The sequence below is a fragment of the Sus scrofa genome, chromosome 13, assembly GCF_054392235.1.
Source record: "Sus scrofa isolate SSC_HxYL_T2T_F1_AM1 chromosome 13, Sscrofa_HxYL_maternal_Yorkshire_Landrace_v2.0, whole genome shotgun sequence".
NCBI lineage: Eukaryota > Metazoa > Chordata > Mammalia > Artiodactyla > Suidae > Sus > Sus scrofa.
The window spans coordinates 15928936-15955689 of record NC_139395.1 but is presented as its reverse complement, the minus strand read 5'-3'; the positions used below and the strand labels follow the sequence as shown (position 1 = coordinate 15955689).

The following is a 26754-nucleotide window of genomic DNA, read 5'->3' as shown; positions in this document are numbered from 1 at the left end:
TTCTGACCTGTGTGAGGTGATACCTCATTGTAGTTTTGCTTTACATCTAATTATTAGCAATGTTGAGCATCTTTTCATGTGTCTTTTTTAGACCACTTTTTATTTTGTGTGTATCTCCCAAGGAACTGTTCTTAGGTCTTCTTCTTCTTCTTCTTTTTTTTTTTTTTTTTTGTCATTTTGCCCTTTCTAGGGCCGCTCCTGCGGCATATGGAGGTTCCCAGGCTAGGGGTCCAATTGGAGCTGTAGCCGTCAGCCCACACCAGAGCCACAGCAACGCCAGATCCAAGCCACATCTGTGAACCACACCACAGCTCACGGCAAGGCTGGATCCTTAACCCACTGAGCAAGGCCAGGGGTCAAACCTGCAACCTCGTGGTTCCTAGTCGGATTCGTTAACCACTGAGCCACGACGGGAACTCCAGTCTTCTTCTTGAGTTTATACCCTAGGTCCTCTAACAATATTGTGAACTGCTCTGGGTTGAGAGCCCTTATTTCTACTCTATGTATATGTAACTTAGTGGCTAAAAGGAAGTCAGGCTCTAGAGACATTGCCTGATACACTTCTTATAAGCTGCATGAGTTTGGTCATATATGACACCTATTTGTGCCTCAATTTTCCTCAACTGTTAAATGGAGAAAAAAATAGCACACCTGATAGATTTTAAATGAATTAATACACATAAACTGATAGAACAGTGGCACGTAGTAAGAACCTTAATAAAAGTTAGTATTCATTCGTTCGTTCATTCTATAGTATTAGAATTATTTCTGCCTTTCTTGCATCCCTGAACTCTGTGTTGGGAATCTGTGCTTGGTGTGTCCCAGCGCTTCTGCAGCCCTGTCTCTGGCTCTTGCTATTTCTGCTGTGTTGACTCAACTCAGATGCTTCCTGAGACTCTCCGGGCTGTGCGGCCCACGCAGTAAGTGGAGCTTCACCTTTCACGTCTCTGTCCCTTGCCCATCCTGTCCAATCCAGTTCTCTTTTCCACTCGCTGGGCATTTCCCCTGAGCCACACGCTGTAGTGAAGGCTTTGTATTACTTTGTCTGCTTCTCACAAGAGCCCTGTGTGAGATGGAGATCATTATTCTTGTCACTTTGTAATTAAGGAAACTGAGGCTTGAAGAGGTTAACTGACTAGACCAGGCCACGGCGTTAAGAAGCAGCATGCTTTCTCCTCCACTTTCTTTGAGTAGGGGAGAACCAGAATTGTTGCCATTCTTCTGTTTTTCTTCCTTACAGATCACCACAGTTGGAGGAGACCTTCACAGATGAGATTTAGCATTTGTCATGTGCCAGGGTCTGTGTTAGGACATAAAAGTGGAAAATACTTGGTTGGTGACCTCAGTTTCTTTAGAGCATCAGTTGTCTTTCACTGTACAACCAAACACCCCCAAACTTAGTGGCTTAATACAATGATTTCTTATTTCTCATGACTCTCTGGGTTGCCAGGGCTCATAAGACAGCTCTTCTTATCCATGTGACACTGTGTAGTCACTCCTGTGGCTGTGTTTGGCTGAGAGCTTGACTTGCATGTCCAGTAGTGGTGCTGGCTGTTGGCCAGGGGCCTCTGCCTTCCTCACATGGCTTCTCATGCTCTAGGGACTTTCCCCACGGGACCTCTCCAGGAGGACAGCCTAGACTTCTTTATGTGGTTGTCAGCTTCCAAGAGAGTAAAAATGGAAGCTACCTGCCTGTTACAGCCTAGTTATAGAGGTCATGCAACATTACTTCTGCATCATTCTATGGCCTGAAGCAAGTGCAGGCCCAGCTCCAGGGGTGATAAAGACCACCACCTATTGATGGCATAGGAGCATGGGGATGGGAATGGTTGTTTCCACCACTTCAAAAGCATCTACCACACTCCTTGTTCATCTGGCCCTTTAGCCACAAGACTAAGGTTTGAGAGCTGGAAGTCTCCTGAAGCATCATCTGATTCAACCCCCTAGTTTCGCAGATAGATACAGGAACTAAGACCTGGGAACTCAAGCCCATTGGCCTCAACCAGCATTTAATGGAGGAGCTGGGCTTAAGAGCGAGGCTTGTCAGGTTGGTGTCCTCACTTGCACACACAGATGTGTGCTTTGTTTTTCTTTCTGCACAGGATGGTTCTGCCAGCTTCCTCTCTGACTCAAGGCTGCCCCTGTTAAGTTTGGGGACCACAAAGGTGTAGAAGAAGGGACAGACCTGCTTTTTTCTTCTTTTGTTTTTGTGCTTGGTACCTGCTGGGCTCTGGGGTCTTCCATTAGTGCCTTGGCCTCATTGACCAGCACTGACCAGGGATGCCCTCATCATCATTCCTCTTCTATATGTTGGAAAGTGAAATGATGCTGGGTTTGGCCATGCCTAAAAGGTGCCTTCCCAAAGCCCACATGATGTTATAAAATGAAACCTGACACATTTATGTAATGTTTTAGAGGAGTCTGTTATACTACGGTGCATTTTTCTAAAATTCACAATAAATAAAATAAATATTTTTATTTTTAAAAATCTTATTTGTCATGTGTCAGGGTCTGTTAAAAATATTATTTTTAAAAATAAAATAAACTACAATATGAAATGTGTTGCTTATTTTGAATGGAGCAGGTAAACCATAAATTATTGATTTCTCTCAGTATAACTACAAACTTGAGAATAATTAAGAGCTTCTGTTTTCCCTAAATATTATGATGCTATTTTGGATATTTCCAGCCTCCTGGGTAGTGGACAGATACTCATTTTATGTTAAAGATATTTGTTGTTAAATGCAGTTCTGAGATTCTCTCCCCACTCACCAACCCTTGTGGGGGTGCCTGACTGTTATTGAGCATTAAAGTAAATGAGAAATGTGATTCTTAGATTTATGACTCCTTAAAGATAGTAAACTTCCAAAAAATAACAGTAGAGGTGTTTTCTAGGAAAAAATGTTTACAACAACCTAAATGTCCATCGACAGAGGAGTGGATAAAGAAGATGTGTTACATATACACAATGGAAGATTATTCAGCCATTAAAAGGAAAGAAATAATGGCATTTGTAGCAATGTGGATGGACCTAGAAATTATCATGCTAAGTGAAGTCAGTCAGACAGTGAGACAACAATGTCATATGCTATCACTTACATGTGGAATCTAAAAAAACGGCACAGTGAACTTCTTTGCAGAACAGACACTGACTCACAGACTTTGAAAAATTTATGGTTTCCAAAGGAGACAGGTTGGGTGGTGGGGGGATGGGCTGGGGGTTTGGCATGGAAATGTTATAAAATCGGGTTGTGATGATCATTGTACAACTATAAATGTAATAAAATCCATTGAGTTAAAAATAAAATAAAATTCAAAAAAAATGTTTACTTGATTCCTGCTATATCGAGTATAGGTTGAATAAAACCTTAGTATTTACCGTTTTTATAGATTAAATAAGAATTTAATATTTGTTTACTATAAAAATTTACTGAAGACATAAGCACACAAAGAGAAAATAAACATCTCCCCATAATCCCATATTGTAGTCAAACCACTGATAACATTTTTAGCATATGCTCTGAGTGACAGATAACATTTTTAGTGTATGCTCTGAGTGACAGATACATAGACTGATATGTAGGAAGGGATGTAGATACACACATAGAGACTTTTCTTTTAAAAGTGGGATCATGAAGTTCCTGTCGTGGCTCAGCAAAAACAAATCTGACTAGCATCCATGAGGATGCAGGTTGATCCCTGGCCTTGCTCAGTGGGTTAAGGATCTGGCGTTGCCGTGAGCTGTGGTGTAGGTCTCAAATGCAGCTCAGATCCTGAGTTGCTGTGGCTGTGGCATAGGCCAGCAGCTACAGCTCTTATTTGACCCTTAGCCTGGGAACTTATATATGCTGCGGATGTGGCCCCAAAAAGACAAAAATAATGATAATGGTGATGATAATGATAAATTAAAATGGGATCATACTGTTCAATAATCTTATAAGTAGATTTTTTTGTGTTTTGTTTTGCCTTGTATGTGGCAAGAACATTTTTCCACGTCATTAAATATTCTTCTACCACCCACGGGTGTAAATCTCTCTTGTTCTGACAGGACAGTGATATTGAAGCACTGGCCAGGTGTTTAGAGCACGTCCTGGGCTGCACCTCTCTGGGTGAGTAAATCTCTTCAATTCCAGAACGTAGTGACGCACACTGATTGTAATGGAATATCCAACTAGTAGAAAGCTTGGAAGGAATCTTGTAGATGTTTTAGTCCAGCCTCCTCAATTGACAGATGAGGAGACTGAGGCCAACAGAAGTTGAATGTCTGGCCCACAGGCCAGGAAATGCAAGGAACTGTTTATTATTAGTGTTCAGTGACCCTGGGTCTCCGAGGATGAAATCGTTAAATTCAGTAGTCCACTGTGATATAGTGGTGGCCGGGCAACCTGGATAATAGGTTTTATAGGTTTCCTGGGAGAGGAATCTCCCTACCTCACTGATCCTGTGGAGGCATTACTTTCATTGAGGCTGAAAGGACCATCACTCTGAAGATCAGTCAGTTAGTGGAAGAGATTTTGTCTGAAAAACAAAGCTGAAATTTCTTTAGCATTGTCAGTCTCCATAAATGGGATTGGTGTGATTCAAGGATAAAGCCCTATTTCTTAGTTTCTTCCTCTTTTTTTAATCCAATAAGCCCAACCCTGATAACTTCTAGCACTGGATGATAAATTGGTAACTGACACAGGTAGAGCAGCAGAGGATACAATTGGCCATCAGCAGGTTTCACTTCCCTTAATTCAACCAGCCCTGGACAGAAGCTCCTCCAGCTCTGAGAGCTGCCTGTTCTCTGCACCAGGCCACCATGTACAGGGGACTTGAGTGGCCACAGGTTTTGGTATCCGCAGAGGCTCGATCCCCACAGATAATAGGAAATGACTCTGTTCTTATAGGTCCTGGGTAAAAAGGTCTTTTTCTTTGAAATTGATGGTGAGCTTTTATTTAAAAAATTTAAATTGTTTGACCAAAGGAAGTCCCTTTAAAAGGAGTGGCAGGAACAACGATGCAGTTTTCAGGCATGCCAGCATTCACCACTATTTCATTAGGTGCTTTCTGCACAGTTTATAGGCTTTTTCCAGCTTATTCCATGTCTCTGTGTGAGAAGCCTCACTCATAACATAGCTCTGTTTTCTTTCCTGACCACCACTCTGTGGTCTGCTTAACTGAACACCAATAACACTTATGAGGTATATTAATCCCAAATTTGAATTTGGGATTAAAATTCAAACCGTCACATTTCAGGAAGGCTGTCTTTTGGCTATGCATTCTCTTTCTTTCTCTGGACTGCAGTTAGAATAGCTCAATAATTTTCCAGCTGGGCTCCTTGGGGACCTCTGGAGCTGAAGTGGGTAGGGGACCCTGAGCATTACAGGGACAGAAGCCCTGTCTAACATGGTGTCTGGTGCAGAAGAAGCCCTTAGCACATATTTTTAAATATTTTAGGAGAAATTATGTACAGACTCTGCTCCTTTCCCAGCTTCAACCAAAATAGTTTCACTCTTATCTGTTTTATAAATTAGACTTCTACTTAAGATTGTCTTAAAAAAGATTCCACTCCAAAGGGAAAAAAAAAAGCTGGATTGGATAGATATCTAAATTCCCTTCTAGACTGTAAGATTTTATAAAAATGAGCATTATGAACATAGAATTAAAGATACACATTCATCTCTGACTGGAGTGCCACTAAAGTGACAGCAAAGGAATAAAGCTGCCATGAACATGCAGAAGCAAAGGGAGCAGGAGTGAAAATGGGACCTGTTAGAGAATTTGAGAAGGCCCAAGGTAGATGGGTGAGTGGTGAGTGATTTAGGGACAGAGAAATGCGATAGCTAAGTGCCTGAGGTGTGTGTGGGAAGGTGGAGAGTGTGGGGTGGGCTAGTGGACATCAACGTGAGGGGCAGCAAGCTTGGGAAACACCTGCCTGGGGAGGTACTCATTGCAGGTGAGAGTAAGATGACTTCCTGGCCTCCACAAGCTTTTCTGTCCTTACATAGACACCATGAAGAAATCCCCTCCCATAGCCTCATAGGAGATGAGCCTACGGGACTAGTCGGTAACTAACGGCTGCTTTGCTCTAACTACATTTTGAGGATATTCACCAACTACAGGCATAATTAGGCTTATTAATCATCATGGTTGTTGATAAGTGTCAAAATATTAACAGGATCCAAGGGACCGTCGAAACTTAAATGTGCCAGAGTGTAAGCCTTGTCGTTTAAATAGGAACCCTCTGTGATTGAGCCATGGTTGGCTCACAAACATCACCTGGTGCTTCTTGGACATACACAGTTGCCTGTTGAGCATGTTAGGTTGTTAATTATCTTCCACAAACATTTTCAAGAGTTTCTCTCAACCCTCTACAGGAGAGGAGAGAACAACAGACGCATGTGTCCTTCTGGTTGTTTGGACCAAGAAAGCTGTAACTCTGTAGCCCTGATAACACTGGTGGCCCTGGTTTACCCCAGAATTAGTTTTATTTCTACGTGAAATGGGGGCAGCGATGCCTCCCCTTCCTGTGTCACTGGGGAGTGGAGAGGGTGAATGAGTTGGCATTTCTGGAACTTCAAGAGATCCTGCATTAGAAGATGGCTCTTTGAATTACAAGTACAGTCAGTATATGAGTATCCTTTATGCATCAAGGTCAAGTTAAAGCCTTTAGAAAGTGGTTCTCACTCTCGAGCAGGCATTCAGATCATTAAGAGGGCTTGTAAAGTTGCAGGCGTGCTGTGTGCCCCAGAATTTGTATTTCTAACAAGTTCCCAAGTAATGCTGATGTTCTAGGTCCAGACCACACTTTTAGAGCCACAGCTTTAATGCCCCTAAGCCCTGAGATTCTTTTTTTTTTTTGGTCACGTCCATGGCATATGGAAGTTCCTGGGCCAGGGATGGTATCCAAGCCGCAGTTGTGACATACACCACAGCTGCAGCAATGTCAGATCCTTAACCCACTGTCCGCAGAGAGAACTCCCTGAGATTCTTATCATGAATACCCACACTAATTTATAACTCAAGCAAATTTTTATGACTAAACTATAAAAAAATTATTTCTTAAAACTGTAGAGAATTTGCCTGTAAGCTAAAATGAAAATAGCTTCTTCTAGAATTTTTCTCTTTTTGTGGTGGTGTCACTGTGTTTTAGGCTACCTGGCACTGTGTACAAGAGTTTCTGAACTTCCTTGGAACCAATACTGTATTTTTTGCCTCATCCTCAGCATCTTAACAGACATTTAGGCAGGTTCAAGGAACTGCATGAATACTCAAACATTGAGACCTATTTAGAACATGGTCCCAGGCACCAGTGGTTTCTGGACAAACCAGTGCAAAGCTTTGGGACAATACCACCCACTAGGTACTTCTTTTACACGTAGAGGGAAAATCCCCCCAGATAGAGACACCTCATTTCTGAAGCCCTAAATTTCCCTACAAAATTTCCCATGGGGTGCAAGAAGCAGGGCCAGTCCTTACAGGATGCTAAGGGATCCTAGGTAGACTTAGGAGAGGAAATGAGAAAAAGAAATGTTTTAAGGCAACAGGGAAAGACGAGAAATGACGGCCTGGGGGATAGCCAGGAATGTAGACAGCCGCCATTTCACTGAGGGCAGATACTTCATTCAAAACATGCAATTCCCATTGTTGAAACATGCGACCTATCTTCCCTCCCCTCTGTCTTCCCTACAGATGTTTTCACAGCACATATAATAAGCCGGGTATCACAGAGTGATGGAGAAAACAAGGTCCCTCCCCTGATGAGCTCCTAGTTTAGTCAAGGAGGCAGGCACTGTGATGAGAACAACACAGGCAGCAGACAAGGGAAGTGGAGGGCGGAGGTCTGCTCTGGGCATGCAGCCTGGGGAGGGCTCCACAGAGGAGAAGGTGCGTGATTTCCTGTGTCTGTGAAGCAGGACAGGGTCTTATTCATGGTGGTGTCCTCAGAGTCTAACATAACCTGGCACACAGTATTTTTCAGTAATCATTAGGTGAATGAATGGAAAGATGAATAGAGCTGCCAAGTGATCAGAAAGAGGAACTATTCTCTAGAAAGGATTGAGCAGGGGTTAGGACAAGGCGGCAGAGTAGAAGGACTTGAGCTCACCTTCTCTCACAAAAACATCAAAAATACAACTAACTGCTGAACAACCATCAACAAAATAGATGGAAAACTACCAAAAAAGATATTCTACACCCAAGGACAAGGAAGAAACCACTTCAAGATGGTAGAAGGGGTGCTTCTGTAATATAAGCAATCCCATAACCACCAGGTGAGCAACCCAGAGACTGGAAAACAACTATATCCCAGAAGTCCTCCCATAGGCGTGAGAGTTCTGAACCCCACATCAGGTTCTCTAGCCTGGGGGTCTGGCATTAGGAGGAGGAGCCCCCCAGAGCATTTGGCACTGAAGGCCAGCGGGGCTTGAATGCAGTAGCTCCAAAGGACTGGGGGAAACAGAGACTCAACTCTTGGAGGGTACACACAAGATTACATGTGCACTGGATCCCAGGGAAAAGCAGGGACTCCATAAGAATCTGGGTGAGACCTGCTCATGGGTCTTAGAGGGTCTCCTGGGAAAGCAAGGGACAGTTGTGGCTCACTGTGGGAGAAGGACATTGGAGGCAGAGGTCCCAGGGAATAATTATCTGTATATACTCCCCTGGAGGCTGCCATTTTGGAAAAATCTGGCCCCACCCATCAGAACTGAGAAGCCTCAAGCCAAACAACAAACAAGGTGGGAACACAGCCCCCACCCATCAGCAAATAGGCTGCCTAACATCCTCCTAGGCACACAGCCACCTCTAATCACACCAGAGACAAACTCCACCCATCAGAGGGACAAGACTCAGCTCCACCACAGTGGGCAGGCGCCAGTCCCTCCCATCAGGAAGCCCAACACAAGCCCATGTATCAACTTCAGCCACAAGGGAGCAGACACCAGAAGCGAGAGAGGCTACAACCCTTTAGCCTGCAATAAGGAGGCCACACAAAAAGCTATACAAAATGAGTAGAAAGGATTGAGCAGTGTGGGAGCTCAGAAGTATCAAACAACTGGGCATATTTATGGAACTGTCAAGAAGGTTGATGCTGCTGGTATGTAAGATGTGAGGGAGGGATCAACAAGTCTGGATATACAGGGCCAAGGCCATGAGGAAACTTGGTGCCAGGTTAAGGACTAGGGTCCCACTGGTCCTTAATTAAACACGATCAGAAGAGATCACCTTCAACAAACAATAAGGCAGATGCTTTGGAAGGACTGGCTTGAGACAGGGAACTGGTTATAGGATCTCGTCATGCAGAAGCAGATGGTCAGATGGTGTTGCTATAGTAACCACCCAGGCCCATCATTACCCAGTAAGGGGAGAAGATGACCTCTTTTCCTTTTTGTCCAATTTAGAAAGGAAAATTCTGTCTCTGTGTTTCTTAGTAACTAGATTATGAACCATAGTATCATATGACGTTTACCCCTTTATAATGTTGGGGAAATTATCTGTACTTCTAGAGAGAAATCGTCAGCAGAAGAAGACAAGTCTGGTAAATTATATTTATAAAAAAAAAAACAAACAACCACTTGTTTTGTAGATCCAAGCAGGTTATTGCTACAGAAGTCATTAGAACATAGGAGATGCTTCCAGACTTCTCTGCCCATTAAGGTTCCCTAAAGGAACTAAATATGCTGACATGTCTGATCAGATTGGCTTTATGAAAATTGTTACCCTTCAATTCTTCCATTGAACCTTGGTAATTACCATTTAATCTCTATATTACTGCTGTATAGACCAGGGAAGACACTAAGGCTTCTGAATCCCTTAGAAACTTCCTTTGCTTAAGCTCTTCAAACTCTAAGCTGTTAAGTGTAGGGGTGACTGACAGTCGTTTAACCTTGCACCATTGTGCTTTTCACCTTGATGGAAAAGAGTTTCTTATAATAATTAGAGTGATCCCAACATAGTGTTTTATCCTAGTGTTTGGTTACTGACACATTGAAACCACTGCATTTGGAGGAGAGGAGAGATATTTTGAATCAAAAACCACTTGGATCATTTTGCTGTGAATGCATGAAATCTATCTGCCACTATCCCTTCTGTTTATGTCTTAGAGAAATTTAATAGTTTCTCTAAGTTCTTTAAAACCTGAAAGAATGCAACAGATTCAGAATTAGTGGCCATGTACAGAGAACCTGCATTTGGCAGATGTGTGGTTATGGGAAAGGCTTTGTAATTTAAATAAATTCCTGAAACAATATTATTAATCATTCTTAGCAGTATACTCTTAGCAAAGAACATTCTGTAGATAGCTCAGAAAAAAAGTTCCAGGAATCAAGTTTACCTAACTAAGAGAGAAACTCAGCAATCACTCATTCCTTTAGTACTCACAAATTAGGATTCCATCTCTACTTTGTAGAGAAATGATATTAGATCACCAAGATGTGTTGGCCTCGATCCTGCCATTAAAGGTTTCTGATTTCAGAGTAGATCCAAGAAAAGGCTCTAAATAACCATATGACCAGAGCTTAAGTAAGGATTCAGGAAGTGGGGAGATTGCTTTTCAGGGGGGATGGAACTCACCAAGGACCTTTTCAAGGGAAGGCAGCATCTGGGATTGTTCCTGATAATGAGGGTGGGAAGGAGGGCTCTGTAGGTGGAGGGACAGGACAGGGAGAAACAGAGGCAGGAACAGGCAAGAGCAGGCAGGATGACTGGGAACAGTGAGAAGTTCCATTTGGTGCTATTTGCCTGAATCATCACACTTGTGAATATGGCATTGAACAATCTTGGTAGCTAATTTTTATTGTTTTTCCTAAGAAAAGTCTCTTCCTTGTAAAAAGTGTTTACTAGTATCTTCAATATCCCACATCCTTTTGTGTGGAGACAGATAGTCACTAACACATACACTTGAATTAAAATTAATGTTTAATGTATTAAACTGAGTTATTATAAAGATATTACTACCCCCTTTCCTTTTTTTTCCTTTTTCTTTTTTTTTTTTTTTTTTTTTGCCTTTTAGGGCCACACCTGCAGCACATGGAAGTTCCCAGGCTAGGGATCAAATTGGAGCTGAAGCTGCCGACCTACATCACAGCCACAGAAACACAGAATAGGAGCTGCCTGCCTATGCCACAGCTACAGCAACTCAGGACCCAAGCTGTGTCTGCAACAGACACCACGGCTCACAGCAATACCAGATCCTTAAATCACTGAGCAAGGCCAGGGATCAAACCAGCATTCTATGGATACTGGTCGGGTTCGTAACCTTTTCTCTCATATGTATATCTTTTTTCCAGTCTATTTTATTGTTTATTTGGGATTTTGTTGGGGAAAACCTTTTATTTTTTAAGTAGGTAAATGTGACTCAACTTTTATATGTTCTAGCTTTTCTGTTTGTTTGTTTAAGAGTATCTTATTTTGGCCTACTAAATTTTCTTCTAGAATTTTTATTGTCTTATTTTTCACATTTGAGGTTTTTATGCCAGTAGAATTTATTCTTTCCCATTTAATTTAAATTCTTTTTTGTCATAACTCTTGGGTATTATTTATTCCTGGGTCTCTTTTGGCCTACTGACCTAGCTTAATCTTCTATCAATAGCAGAGTGTCTCCTTACACTGCCTTTATGAAATGTTTTAATGTCTAAGACAGATATCCTCTTTTCTTCAAATATTCTAATCCTCTGACTTCATTCTCCCACAAGCATTTTATGATTATTTATCCATCTCCAAAGGACACCTACTTTTTCCTATTACTGAGATCTTTTAAAAACTTAGCAACATAGCACTTATACAGTGACCATGCAGCAATGCAACAATGATTTTGAAACTAGTTTTAAGGAAAATGCAGAAACATTCTTCATGTGTTTGTTTTATCTTGACACTCTATAAAGCCTGGTGCCAAAACTCTGGCTGCATTAAAGACTACTCATCCTTTTTTATGGCTGAGTAATATTCCATTGGATATATGTACCACATCTTCATTATCCATTCCTCTGTCAGTGGACATTTAGATTGCTTCCATGTCTTGGCTATTGTAAACAGTGCTGCAATGAACATTGCAGTTCATGTATCTTTTCACATTACAGTTTTCTCTGGGTATATGCCCAGGAGTGGGATTGCAGGATCATATAGCAGTACTATATATGTATTTTTTAAGATATCTCCATACTGTTCTCCATAGTGGCTGCACCAATTTATATTCCCATCAACAGAGTAGGAGGGTTCACTGAGAAAGATAGATATCATATGAGATCACTAATATGTGGAATCTAGTAAAGAATGACACAAAAGTACTTATTTACAAAACAGAAACAGAGTCAAAGATTTTTAAAATGGAACTTACGGTTCCCAAAGGAAAAATGTTGGGGGAGGGATGAAATGAGCGGTTGGGCTTGGCATATGCACACTCTTATATATGGAAGGGATGAGTAGCAAGGACCTACTGTATAGCACAGGGAAATCTACTCAATATAGTGACCCATATGAGAAAGGAGTCTAGAAAGGAACAGTATATGTATGCATATAACCGATTGACTTTGCTGTACACCTGAAGATAACATGACATTGTGAGACAACTATATTTTAATAAAATTAAAAAAAAAACTGCTCAGAAATGTATGGGCTGAGGAGTTCTCTTCGAGGCTCAGTGGTTAACCAACCCAGCTAGGACCCATGAGGACCTGCCTTCAATCCCTGGCCTCACTCGGTGGGTTAAGTATCTGTCATTGCCATGAGCTGATGCATAGGTGGCAGATGTGACTCAGATTCTGTGTTGCTGTGGCTGTTGCGTAGGCTGGCAGCTGTAGCTCCTATTAGACCCCTAGTCTGGGAACATTCATATACCGCAGGTAGGGCCCTAAAAAGCGAAAGAAAAAAAAAAAAGTATGAGCTGAAAACAACAAACAAGGTTTTGTTTGTGGGTCATGAATAAGGGGTGGCTTGGCTGGTGGTGCTGTTGCGTAGGCTGGCAGCTGTAGCTCCTATTAGACCCCTAGTCTGGGAACATTTATATACTGCAGGTAGGGCCCTAAAAAGCGAAAGAAAAAAAAAAAAAGTATGAGCTGAAAACAACAAACAAGGTTTTGTTTGTGGGTCATGAATAAGGGGTGGCTTGGCTGGTGGTGCTGTTGCGTAGGCTGGCAGCTGTAGCTCCTATTAGACCCCTAGTCTGGGAACATTTATATACTGCAGGTAGGGCCCTAAAAAGCGAAAGAAAAAAAAAAAAGTATGAGCTGAAAACAACAAACAAGGTTTTGTTTGTGGGTCATGAATAAGGGGTGGCTTGGCTGGTGGTGCTGTTGCGTAGGCTGGCAGCTGTACCTCCTATTAGACCCCTAGTCTGGGAACATTCATATACCGCAGGTAGGGCCCTAAAAAGCAAAAAAAAAAAAAAAAAAAAAAAAAAAAAAAAAAAAAAAAAAAGTATGAGCTGAAAACAACAACAAGGTTTTTGTTTGTGGGTCATGAATAAGAGGTGGCTTGGCTGGTGGTGCTGGCTCAGGGTCACCCCGAGGTGGCTGTCAGATCGCCAGGACCGTGGTCATGGGGAAGGCTTGCCTGGAGCTGGAGGATGCCTTTCCCAGGTGACACACTCACTCGCACAGAAGAAAGTTGGCTGGGGCCTCAGCTCCCTCCACGTGGGCTCCTCACAGGGCTGCCTGAACAGTCCCAAGGCCACTAATGATGGGCTGCTAGGCTGCCTCCACTACTCCCTGGACCCTGGCTGGGCCCCCTCCCACCCCACCCTTGCCTGGATGGCCTCCGTGAGCTCCACTCCTTCTCCACACAAGCTTCCAAGAGTAAGTCTGAGGAAGGCATCGGAGGGTGGCTGCATGTCCGCACCCTGACAGTTCAGAGACTGGAAGTGACTGTCAGGCATCTAGAGCTGTTTCAGTGGAGCTGGCCTGTGTCTCACGAAGGAGAGGATTCTCCTAAAAAGGAGAGGGGAATGTGAAGCCCAAAATAATGAATGTCGACTATGGTAATTGGTAATGAGCTTTCTTGTGATGAGGATAGACCTTAAAAATGACCAGAGGTGTGGAGGAGATGGCCCTGGCAGTGCCCTGTGGGAGGAGAGGATCCAGACGATTATTCCTCTTTGTCTTCTGGGATGCTGCCTGTAGGGGGAGCCATTTGTTTTAGCAGCAATTGTCAGGATTGACAGTGTGGAAAGGAGAAGTCCTGTGAACAGAGGACCACAGCCATGCCTTGCGGTAGTGGGCTCTATGGAGTGCCTACCTGCAGACCCAAAAAACCTGGTCCTGAATCTGCTTAGCTGAGCGCTTAGCTGAGACTCGAATTCCACACTATTCAGATTAGAAGAGGTAAGAGAGACAAGGTCACCTCTCTCAGCCCCAGAGGAGGCTCAGTAATGCTCCTGGGGTTGTGTGATTGCATGCAGTACAGATGGCCATCGACGTGCCTTCCTGGGCGAGGTGGCAGTTAGCAGGCCCCTGTCAATGAACAGTCCAGTCCGTCTGTTTGAACCTTAGACACGACTCATTCTGGAAGGGGCAGTATGAAGCTGTCCGGTCAGCAGTGATTATACACCAGACCAGTTGCTCTTTGAGGCCATTCCTGGCCAGGTCAGTAAAGCTATGTCACTGACAGAGAGGAGAGAGTCCACCCATTTGTTAGGGCAGAGGGTTTCTTATCCAGCTCATTTAAGAGTTCTATTAAATTACTTATGTGAAAAGTTGGAAATGTGAGTAAGGCTGAGTTCACAAATGTTGACATGTTTATTGAGCATTTCCTGGCACAAAAACCTCATAGGGCTCACAGAGGAATACCAGACACAATTCATGTTTTTAGAGAACTTCCAGGTTATTACAGGTGTCACCATCTCTAGACCAAATGACCAGACCTCCAGGTAAGAAGTAATGGACTCCAGGCGATGAGGCAGCAGGATCACCAGATCACTAGACACCACCCTAGAGATTCTGACTCAGTAGGCTTGGTGAGGCAGACAGAGCTGCATCTCTAATAGTTTCCCATGTGATGCTGATGCTGCTGGTCCAGGCAGCCCTTGGGCTGTCACTTCCAGCTAAGGCTTTATAAAGAAAATGCTTACATTTGACAAATTTTAATACATCGGATCAAATTTTTAATAAAGGAAACTCCCATTCCATCTTTAATATATTTGTGACCCCTTTGAAGAGAGTGTCAGTTACAACCTAGAAAAAGGTTTGCTTTCAACATTTAGGTTATACTAACCTGAAGGAATAAAATAGTTTTTTTGACACAGCAAGTCTGTGTCTAGGAGTGTAAGATAATCAGAATTCTATGTAAAGACAAATATATCCAAGGATTCTCATGGCAGTGTGGTTTACCATAGTGAAAAATGAGAATCAAAATAAGTGCCTAGCAATGGGGGCTGGTCTACATTCTAGAACAAAGTTCTTTGCAGTTTATTAAAAACTAAGGTATAATTTCATATTCATTGGCATGAAAGGTGTTCTAAAATAATAAAGTATACAAAACTAGGACTTCCCATCATGGCTCGGTGGAAAGGAATCTGAGTGGTATCCATAAGGACTCAGGTTCCATCCCTGGCCTCGCTCAGTGGGTTACGGATACAGCATTGCCGTGAGCTGTGTAGGTCACAGATGTGGCTCAGATCTGGTGTTGCTGTGACTGTGGCACAGGCTAGCAGCTGCAGCTCTGATTCCTAGCCAGGGAACCTCCATATGCCTCAGGTGCAGCTCTAAAAAGACAAAGATTAAAAATAAATAAATAATAAAATATACAAAACTATAGTTGATACACACACACACACAACACACACACACACACACACACACACACACACAACACATGCACATGCGGGCACTGGAAATAACAACGTGATCATAATGTTCTCTAAGATGCTTTCCCATTCTGTGTTTTCTAATGCATCTGCAATGACCATGGATGACTTCTGTGACTCTTTTCTGCTGAAAGAAGGGGAGAGTGCTGACATATTTGCCTTAAGTCTTTGAGTCAGTCTTGCAGTAAGCCCTGTTTTCTGCTGTTACAGAGAAGCAGATTGTTTCTAAAGCTAAGATTCTCTATGTTGGGAGTCCAGAATAATGAACCTCCCAAACAATGGCTACTGTCTGTATAGGGTAAGCACAACTGAAAAAGCTAGGGTCTGGCCTCCACAATCCTCTTACCCTGTATGCACATTTAATTGCTGCGCCCCAACCTGAAAATAGACTCTCTCTTTTTTTTTTTTCAAATTGATAGGTGCTATTCTTAGAGGCATCTCCTGGTATATTCAAAAGCAAATGAACATTTGCAAACCTCTGAACTCCTGTTGTTTTTAATCTTCCATGCAATTCAGTTGAATATTTGTTGTGTGAAATAACCATGTAGTAAAAATAGAAAATTTATTTATTGCCTATCTTCTGGTATTTATCATCTCCCTTATGAGTAGCAGGTTTCCTTTTACAAACTGAGCTACTTTTTTTTTTTCCAGCTAATGAATTTTGGTAGAGACAGTGGGGTGCTTTTTATTTTTGAGAAGCTGCCCTGTGCAGAACAGTGGGGTGCCTGCCATGGGGACAAGGGAGGCATCATAAGTACACCTTGGGCCTTTACTGACAAGACACCTTTTTTAAAAAATGCATTTTATTGGAGTATAGTTGATTTACAGTGTTGTGTTCATTTCTGCTGTACAACAAATTGACTCATTTATACATACTATTCTTTTCATGTTCTTTTCCATGATGGTTTATCACAGGATATTGAATAGAGTTCCCTGTGCTCTACAGTAGGACCTCGTTGTTTATCCATTCTCTGCTTTGCATCTGCTTGCCCCAAACTCCCACTCCTCCCCCCTCCTCCCTTTCCCCTTGGCAACTTCAAGTCTGTTCTCTCTGTCTATGAGTTTGTTTCTATAAATAAGTTCATTTGTGTCATATTTTAAATTCCACATGTAAGCGATATCCTATGATATTTGTCTTTCTCTGATTTACTTCACTTAGTATGATTTCTAGGTCCCTCATGTTGCTGGCATCTTCTTTATTCATTCATCTCTCAATGGACACTTTGGTTGTCTCCATGTCTTGGCTAAACACTAACATACCTTTGTATAGATCACTGCATTTAAGCTTTGCTAGAACCCTAAACAGAGATTTTTTTTTTGTACAGATTGGGTAACTGAGTCACAGAAGTCCTGTAATTGATCGAACATCACAGAGTCAGGATTCAAACTTCAGACCCCTAAGACAGCTTGCCCTCATCCTTGAGTACCCCGGCTCCCTCTCTGCTGGGAGCCTCTGGAGGTTGTTCTCTCCTGGACCATATTCTTCTTTTTCCCTCCTGTCTTCCTTCTTTTCCAGTCTCCTCCTAGGGTTTGGCTGGGGCTCAACTGCTGCTGCAGAATTGACAGCAACTTCCTTAGGTGGTGGCTTGTGCCATGTTCCTAGAGAAATGAGTCTGAAAGAGCTGGAGATGGGAGAGGGGCAGTAGGGTAGGGATGGTTACATTGTCATTTTTATTATCACGCTTGTCAAATACTCAGCTTGTTAAGGCTCCAAGACAGCCACCTCCATGCCCCCCAAGCCCCAGGCCCCAGGTCCCAGGTGTCATGGCTTGGGTTCTTGGGGAAGCAGCCCCTGACGTGGAGCTGAGTGGGCAGGACATTTATTCAGGACTGCCCTTAGGACTGCCCCCTGTGGACAAGAGGGGAGGGAGGCAGGATGGGGAAGAGGAGACGTTGCACAGTGATGCAGGCCTAACAACCTTGCCACACTCATGGGGGCTCTGGACTTAGCAGGGTTTTTTGCATAGGGCCAAGTTACCAGGCTTTCTACCTTGACCATGATCACTCATTAGGTGTGGGTCACACGGGAAGGGCATGATTTTGGGCAAGGCTGCTCTGCAGCTGAGGCCATTCCTGCGGGGGCCACAACTGCAGGCTGTCTGTGTCCTCCACTCCCTGCAGCTGGGTAACGCTTCCCCCCCAGAAGGGAGATCTGGTACAGTTCTGTCTCTGAATGCTGGGGCAACACAGTGAAGACAGAGACTAGCCTGCTTTGCGGATTTTTTTCCAGTTATATTGAATGAGGTCCATTATCATCATAGGAGAAGCTCAAGGAAAATTTTCTGCAAAGATGCGGGTCAGCTAAACCTCTCAGTAAGTGGAACAGCTCTCACAGTGCCCAGCTGGTTCACAGCCTCTCTTATAATAAGCTACGGGGCCATCATCTGGAGAGGTGGAGTCATGATGTGACAGATGGAATGTTCTCCCCAGATCTCAGCCTTAGGAGGACAGCTTTTATCTGCTGATCTCCTGACCTTTCAAAATCAGCCCAGGAAAATCCTCATCTGGCTGTGGCACTTCTGTGAGGGATTAGAAGGAGCACTTTCCTGGAGTCAGGAAACCACGGCTCTAGTCCTGCCTTTGCCCTTGCCCCTATGGCTCTGTGACATTAGGCGAGCCATACCACCTCTTTGGGCCTCAGTTTCCCCATCCATTAGATGAGGGTATTTGGCTTGAAGTGGGTAATGGTCACCTCCAGCTTAGAATCATGCTGACTCTCCATCACCTAGACCAGGGGTCAGCTCACAGGCCACATCTGGCTCACTGTTTTCATAAATACAGTTTTACTAGAATAGCCACGCTCACTCACTGACCCATTGCCAATGGCTGTCTTCAGTTGAGTCATTGCAACAGAGATTCTTTGGCCTGCAAAGTCTAAAATATTTACTACTTGATCCTTTACAGGAAAAGTTTGCCTAGGGGCAAGTCTGTGATCACGTGTTTGTTTGTTTGTTCGTTTGTTTGTTTTTGCTTTTTATAGGGCCGCACCCACGGCATATGGAGGTTCCCAGGCTAGGGGTCAAATCGGAGCTATAGTTGCCAATCTATACCACAGCCACAGCAACTCAGGATCCGAGCCACATCTGCAACCTACACCACAGCTCACGGCAACGCCATATCCTTAACCCACTGAGTGAGGCCAGGGATTGAACCTGTATCCTCATTATCCTTGTTGGGTTTATTAACTGCCGAGCTATAAAGGGAACTTCCGATCACATGGCATTCTAATGAGTAGGAGGAGAAAACAGCAAGGGCCATGAAGATGTACCTTTGCAATAATTTGGGCAAAGAGGGATGTGTGCTGAAGAACTGCTATTCCCTGAGTATTCTGTAGGCAATTAGGAGAAAGAGGAAGGCTGGAGATTAGGCATAAAGCATTTGGAACATGCTGTTCGCCAAGGATAGCATCTGTGGGGATTCCTGAGTAAGCAGTGTCCCAGTAACTCAAGGGAGAGCTTGTTTGCTAAAATATCCACCCCTGCAGTGCCTGCATCAGCTCTTCATTACCCACACGGTGGGATGTTTAGCAGAAGGGCAAATGCAGGTTTCTATTTTACCATCAAGGTCAGCATCCAGCAACTGAGATGAGTAAAGGGAAATTTTGGAAAAAATGAGAGGAGACTCTCTCTGCTGGTGAAATGGCAGGATCATCAAGCTGTCACTCCTTCAGGGAAAATATTTCTTATTGTAAGAGACCTCAGAAGTAGGAGGGATCTGACAGTATTGCTGTTCTGAGCTGTGCTGTGCAACCTTCAGAAACCCAGCTTTGAGTTGCTTTGTATATCTTCATATCATTTTGTTTTCATCTTATTGTCGAAACACTCCCATGGGGTGGTATCAAATGTTATAAGCCTCACCAGCCTATATTTCACAGGTGAGAAGAGACTTCAGGATGGTGGTGCCTGATGTTCTGTGATGCCTGTAACATTTACGGTTGGTCCCAGGCATTTGCCTGGTAACATTTGGTCCCTTTGATTGCTCTCTACTTTTGTTAGTGTGTTACCTTCCCAGGTAAATTCCATAACCCTGCAGGTCTGGGGATATATCTATAAGATCATAGAATGTTTGGTTTGAAAGAAGGCCATTCGTCTGGTGAAACAAATATGCATTGAGGAAATGGAGGCCCGGGGAAGTGACTGGAAGGCCACCCAACTGTGAGTTTAGAACCAGAACAGTGACTGTGTTAGCCTAACCTGAAGGCTTGTGCTTGTTCCATAGACCTTCATTATACCTCTTTGTACTCCTCATACTTGTGTACATGTCCTCAGTAGCACTTTGCTGATTCTCTAGGTAGATAGCCTGCCTTCCCCAATTGATGGCAAGTCATTTATGGGTTAAGGACTCCAGCTACTATTTTGCCTTTGATTTTTAATTCCCACCACTGAACATTGAAAATATATGCTTTACCTTAAGAAACTTGAAAACTTGAGCAAATTAAACCCAAAGCAAGTAGAGGGAAGGAAATAATAAAGACTGGAGTAGAAGTAAATCAAACAAAGAATAGAAAAAAATGGAGGACATCAGTGAGACCAAAACTGTTTCTTTGAAAAGATAAAAATAAAAAATGATCAATTTAGCCATTCTGCCCAAGAAAATAAGAAGACTCAAATTAAGAAATTGAGAATGAAAGGCGACAGCAGGAATGAATCCGACTAGGAACCATGAGGTTGCAGGTTCAATCCCTGGCCTCGCTCAGTGGGTTAAGGATCCAGCATTGCCATGAGCTGCGGTGTAGGTTGCGGATGCGGCTTGGATCTGGTATTGCTGTGGCTGTGGTGTAGGCCGGCAGCTGTAGCTCTGATTTGACTTCTAGCCTGGGAACCTCCATATGCTGCAGGTGTGGCCTTAAAAACCAAAAAACAAAACAAAACAAAAAAGAATGAAAGGCGAGACACTGCTACCAACTTTAAAGAAATTAAAATGATTATAGGGTATGCCATGAACAGCAGTACACCAACAAATTATATAATTTAGATGAAATAACATAGTTCTAGAAAGATGCAAATTACTGAAACAGACTCACAAAGAAAAAGAAAATCTGGGAGTTCCCATCATGGCTCAGCAGAAACAAATCTGACTAGCATCCATGAGGACGCAGGTTCAGTCCCTGCCTCACTCAGTGGGTTAAGGATCTGGCATTGCCACAAACTGTGGTGTAGGCCAGCAGCTACAGCTCAGATTTGATCCCTAGTCTGGGAACCTCCATATGCCGTCAGTGCAGCCCTACAAAGACAAAATAATAACAATAATAATAATAATAATAATAATCTGATTAGGCCAATAGCAAGTAGGTCAAATTAGTAATTTTAAAACTTCCAACAACAACAAAAAGTCCAGATTGCTTCACTGGAGAATTCCACTAAACATTCAGAGAAGAATTAATACCAGTCCTCACAAACTCTTCCAAAAAATAGAATATGACAGAATGTTTCCCAACTCATTCTGTAAGGCACTAAAACCAAAGACATCACAAGAAAAAGCAACAAACTATGTACCAATATTCATTATAGGTATACCTGTAAAAATCATCAACATAAAACTAGTAAACCAAACACTGCAATATTAAAAAAAAAAAGGATTATACACAATGACCAATGAAATTTATCCCAAGAATGCAAGGGTAGTTTTACATCAGAAAATCAATTAATGTAATACACCATATTCATTGACTAAAGGACAAAAACTATATGATCATCTCAGTAGACTCAGAAAGCATTTTACAGTACCCAACACCTTTTCTTGATAAAGACACTCAATAAACTAAGACTGCAAAGGAACTTCCTAAACCTGACAGAGGGCCTCTGAAAATACCGACAGCAGCATCACTCATAATACTCATTTTGTTTGTCCATCTGTCTCTTGTGGAAACAACCCAAATGTCCATCAACAGGTGAAGGGATAAACAAAAAGTGACATATACATACAATGGGATATTATTAATTCATAAAAAGAAGTCCTTGACATAGGCTACAGGGTGGGTAAACTTGAAAACACGGTGCTCAGTGAAATAAGCCAGACACAAAAGGACACACATTGTATGATGCCCACTTGTATGAATTATCTAGACCAGTAAAAACTCATAGACACAGAAAGTATATTAGACATCACCAGGGGCTTGGGAAGGGAAGAATGATGAGTCATTGTTGAGTGGTTAGAGTTTCTGTTTGAGGTAATGAAAAACTTTTGGAGACAGAGTGTTCATGGTAGCACATCATGAATATAGCACCAGTGGGTTGTACACTTAAAAATGGATTAAGTTCAAAAAAAGATGAACAAGATATAATCTCTGTGGTCCAGAAGTTACTAACTGGTTGAAAAGGGTTGGAGAGTGGAGAGAGGTGAAGAGTGGAAAAAAAAACCTGGCTAGTGGCACCTTGGCTGACACCCAGCAGAGTGGTCACCATGGAGTGAGTATTTGCTCTGTGAAGTTTAAACACAGGTGCCATCGTCAGGGCCTGGTGTCAAGTTCTAGCTTTGCAATGTATCCATCATGTGAACTGAATGGCTCAAACTTCTCTTTTCTCATTGACAATGTACCTGCTTCCTAGGAGTCTTCCATGAGATGATGCAGGTAAGATGTTTAGCCTAGGGCCTGGCACTTATTTACCAAAAAAGATTTAGCAGTTACTGTTGTCACTGCTGTTGTTTATGATGAAGTGGAATGAATTTGTATCAAAATGAAATTTCAAAAAGGTAAGAGGAGTTCCTGCTGTGGCACACTGGGTTAAAGATCCAGCATTGCAGCGGTTGTAGTGTAGGTTGCAGCTGCAGCTCAGATTTGATCCCTGGCCCAGGAACTTCCATATGCTGCGCCTGCAGCCAAAAAAGGGGAGAAAAAAAAAAAAAGCAATAGACCCAAACCCTGAAATACAATTCACACCACTGAGACAAGACAGTGGAGGAACCCAAGATGAAGAACTGGGGGACACTTGACAAACGGAACCAAGGAAAGGGAAGAATAGAGGAAGCCAGCATGACGGGAAGCAGACAAGACTGAAGTAGAGCATGAGGGACAGACTGCAGGCCAAGGGACACAGAAGAGAAGAGGGGAATTGGTTTGAGAGGAAACTCATCAGAACCACCAACTTGTGACATCTGTCTGAGGTCCATTTTCCTAGAGTCCTGCTTGTTCCGGTAAAGGACATGACGGAGAGGGGAAAAGGAGCAAATGCTCAAATTGTGCACAAGGCACTTTCTGTTACCACCTTCTTTTTAGAATGTCTGACCCTCCTTTTTGATGCTGACCCATGGTGAACTATGAGTGTGGACCCTCCTTTGCTCAGGCAGCACAATGGTGGTCACAGTGTATTTTAATGGGATGGTAGTTCATCAGGGAGTGAGTGGGAGAGGCCTTCCCAGCTGCTTGTTGATGGCCACCCCACCCCCACCCCCCCTGCCCTCAGCTGGAGCTGCAGCCAGTGGAGACCTGCTGGGTCCCAGCCATACAACAGGGCTTTTTCCAGGAGTGCAGAGGGCCAACTACGTTCAAATTTCCCACAAGCAGCATATAGTGGTCAGAGTTTTTTTAAAATCTCACTCCACTGTGCACATGTCTGCTTTTTTTTTCTTTCTTTTTCTTTTTTAAATAGTTATTTCCCCAATACAATTTTTTTTCTACTGTACAGCATGGTGACCCAGTTACACATACATGTACACATTCTATTTTCTCACATTATCATGCTCCATCATAAGTACACATAGTACATGTCCACCTTAAAAAACCCCATAGGTGTGAGCTCTGTTTGATGACTGGCTAATGGTCATTCTTCAGTCTTAGAAACCCTGAGAGGAGAAGAGTGCTGTCTGAGCAAGGCTCCTCCTTGTCAGGATCCACTGTTCTTTAGAAAAATGCTGGAGGTGAAGCAAAGATGAGGGCCAATCAAAGGCAGGTCAGGAGGCTCACTGGAAATGAATCTGACTAGTATCCATGAAGACGCAGGTTCGATTTCTGGCCTAGCCCAGTGGGTTAAGAATCCAGTATTGCCGCAAGCTGTGGCAGCTTGGATCCAGTGTTGTTGGTGCTGTGGTGTAGGCCAGCAGCTACAGCTCCTATTCTACCCCTAGCCTGGGAACTTCCATATGCCATGGGTTTGGCCCTAAAAAGACCGAAAAAAAAAAAAAAAAAAAAGGGCAAAGGCAAGTCAGAGAGGGACAGATTTCTTAGCTTTCTTAGCAGACAGACTGAGGCTCGGAGACCCTGGGAGAGGGATGGTGTAGAGTTCCAGATCTGTGATGCCATCAGTGCCCCTGACATTGTGTGGGTGTCATACGTTGTGTGCTATTTCTAGGTGCATGAAACTGCTGCTGAAATTTTAAAATCAACATAGGGATTGAGGATTCATTGATTTTTTTTTTTTTTTTAAGACCTCTAAGAAGGCAGAGCTTTGGAGTCAGCACAGGGCCCAGCCCAGGATGGGGGCCTTCACTTGGAGTAATGAAATTCCTAATGATTTTATTTTTGAAATTTTGTTTTATGAATGAAGTCTGATGGGACAGTGGAGCACATGGCAGGGCCTCTTTCCCTGGAGAGTCCCCTGACCACTACCCTGATACCCCCCATGCCACCCTCTTCTACCAGGGGGACCTAGGCATGATTTCTGGAGGGTTGGGGTCAGGGGGGCGCCTGACAGGTCCAGAGAAAGATGAAGAGAAAGAAACCAGCTTTTCTCTTGCTTTTTGAATAAAGGGCCTTGAATTGTCATCTAGCACTGGACCCCATGAGTTAGTAGCTGGCATGTCACATTTGCGACTCAAAATATGGTCCCAGGACCAGCAGCATTGGTATCACCCAGCAGCATTGGGAGAGTACTAGAAATGCAGGGTCTCAGGCCCTACCCACACCTACTAAATCAGAATCTGCGTTTTAACAGAATCCCTGGCTGATTCATATCACATTCAAGTTTGAGAAGCAGTGGTCTAAAATTTGCTGTAGGATTCAGTGACCAATTAGATCAAGCCAGCGACTTGCCCCCCCCCCTTTTTTTTCCTTTTCTTTTTTAGGGCTGCCCCCATGGCATACGGAGGTTCCCAGGCGAGGTGTCGAATTGAAGCTATAGCTATAGCTGCCAGCCACAGCCACAGCCACAGCAATGCAGGATCTGATCTGTCTTTGCTACCTACACCACAGCTCACAGCAATGCGGGATCCTTAACCCACTGAGCAGGGTCAGGGATGGAACCTCCATCCTCATGGATGCTAGTCAGATTTGTTAATGGCTGAGCCTCGACGGGGAACTCCCCAGTTGTTTTTATCATGGTTGCTGACTGGACTGTCCTTTTCTTTAACAAAAAGCAACTGCAATTCATGTTAGAAAGTGGGACAGAAAGAGAAAAGCTGGTCAGTGAGAAACACTGGAAAAGGAATTGCTCTGAGCACCAAGCCCTGCCAGCCCTGTTGCTGGAAATTCCCTTTTCCCCACTCTCTACCCATGGGCTCAAGGCTTAGCATCTTTCCTCATTATGCTGAGAGTTTTGCCGAGGGGAGCAGTAGCCAGATTAAAATAAACTGCAGCTCCAGGGAAATTGCTCTGACCTTTATTTGCATAAACCCTCTGGGAGCGATGGGGAAGCAGCGCCTTACTTTCCTTCTTGGCAGAACTGGGTTTTGAGCTTGTATGGCACTTGGCATAGTGTGCCTGTTGTTTTAGTAACTTTTCAGGGTCTAGGAAAGATGGTTATAAAAAGCAATGAACATGAATGTGAAATGAACCGCTAAGCCTCCCTGCTGTCCCCCCTCGCTTCACAAAAGCCTCCTCTGGAGAGAAGCGACCCTCCAGCCATAGCTGTTGGGAGGAGGATGCTGCCATGGAGCCACAGAGCCATGTCTGGGGACAGCGAGGCTGAGGCAGGCTTCTCTCCAAGGGGGAGAGGAGACCTCCCCAGTAAGAGTGAGGGGAGCCGGCAGGTGCCAGTAAGCTTGTGCGTGTCGCATACTCAGCTAATTGTAACGTGCCCTCTACAAGTTCACACCAGGGATTCCACATCTAGGGATGGAGCCTGAGAAAGGCTAGTGATTCTGACCAAGTGAAGCAGGAAAATATCCATCTCAATGACATCTGTAGAAACAAGGGTTCAATGTGGGTTCGTGCCCCCAAGGGGTATACAAAGAAGGGTAGGTGTAATAAATAATAGAATTCGTGTTTAATCTTTTAAACTTAATGATGTAGGGAAAAAAGCTTTATTAATATATAAAATAGGAGTTGGCCCTATCCTGGATTGGTCCCAAAAGCAGTCACACATTATATGAGATGCTGGGGAAAAGCAGCTGCACAGATACAGTTTATAAATGAATCTTAGGGCATAAAGTTTCCTTCTGATGGGATAAGGCACCCTGTGGAAGGACCCATCCTTCCTCCCTCAGCCCACATGCAGATCCAACTCTGATGACCCAGCCCCTCCCTCACTCAGGGGCAGCCCTAGCTTCTCAATGGGAAGCAGTTTTGTTTCACTTGGTGGAGTATTTCTTTCCTATCAGCGACAACAAGTTCTGCAAAAGCCTCCAGAGTATCTTGGTGAAGATTTTGGCTCTCAGCAGATTTCATAACTCGGCAGCTTTCATTAACAACTCTTTACCTTGTGAACCCAACTTCGACCTTCTGCTCCATTCTGCTGAAGTTCAAGGCTGCAGATGACCCCCTGGGCAGCATCTTGCCTTCTGCTGCAGAAAAGCTAATGCTCAGCTGCAGGGTTAAGATAAAGGGAAAACTAAGCTTATTAGAAAAAATTCCTCAGTCATCAAAGCAAATATCCACACCTGCTGAAAGATACTGGCCAAGGGCTCCTGAAGAATGTTTGCTTTTTCATAGGTGCATTTCCCACCCCCACCCTCCACTATAAAATCCCATCTTTTGAAAATGGTGTTTGTTTAAGTAATCCTTTTTGAGAGAGGCTTTGTCCTGGAATTCCTTGTGCATATTAAAACTGTAAATAATCTTGTCATTTGGAATAAATCTCTTTAATATGCATGTTATAATTGAA

The 26754-nt window shown here is 43.4% G+C and overlaps 1 protein-coding gene across 4 annotated transcripts in view; it reads left to right on the top strand.

Annotated features, from left to right (window-relative positions):
• The window catches only part of NEK11 (NIMA related kinase 11), a 293211-nt gene that overhangs the window by 212710 nt on the left and 53747 nt on the right, over positions 1–26754 (top strand). For 3 of the 4 annotated variants that reach the window (XM_084991786.1, XM_021071326.2, XM_084991785.1), the window contains one exon: positions 4049–4109. The exons of the other annotated variant lie outside the window; for it this stretch is intronic. In XM_084991786.1, the coding sequence (XP_084847912.1) occupies positions 4049–4109 (61 nt within the window). The remainder of the gene's footprint in view (positions 1–4048; positions 4110–26754) is intronic. 4 annotated transcript variants of the gene reach the window in all.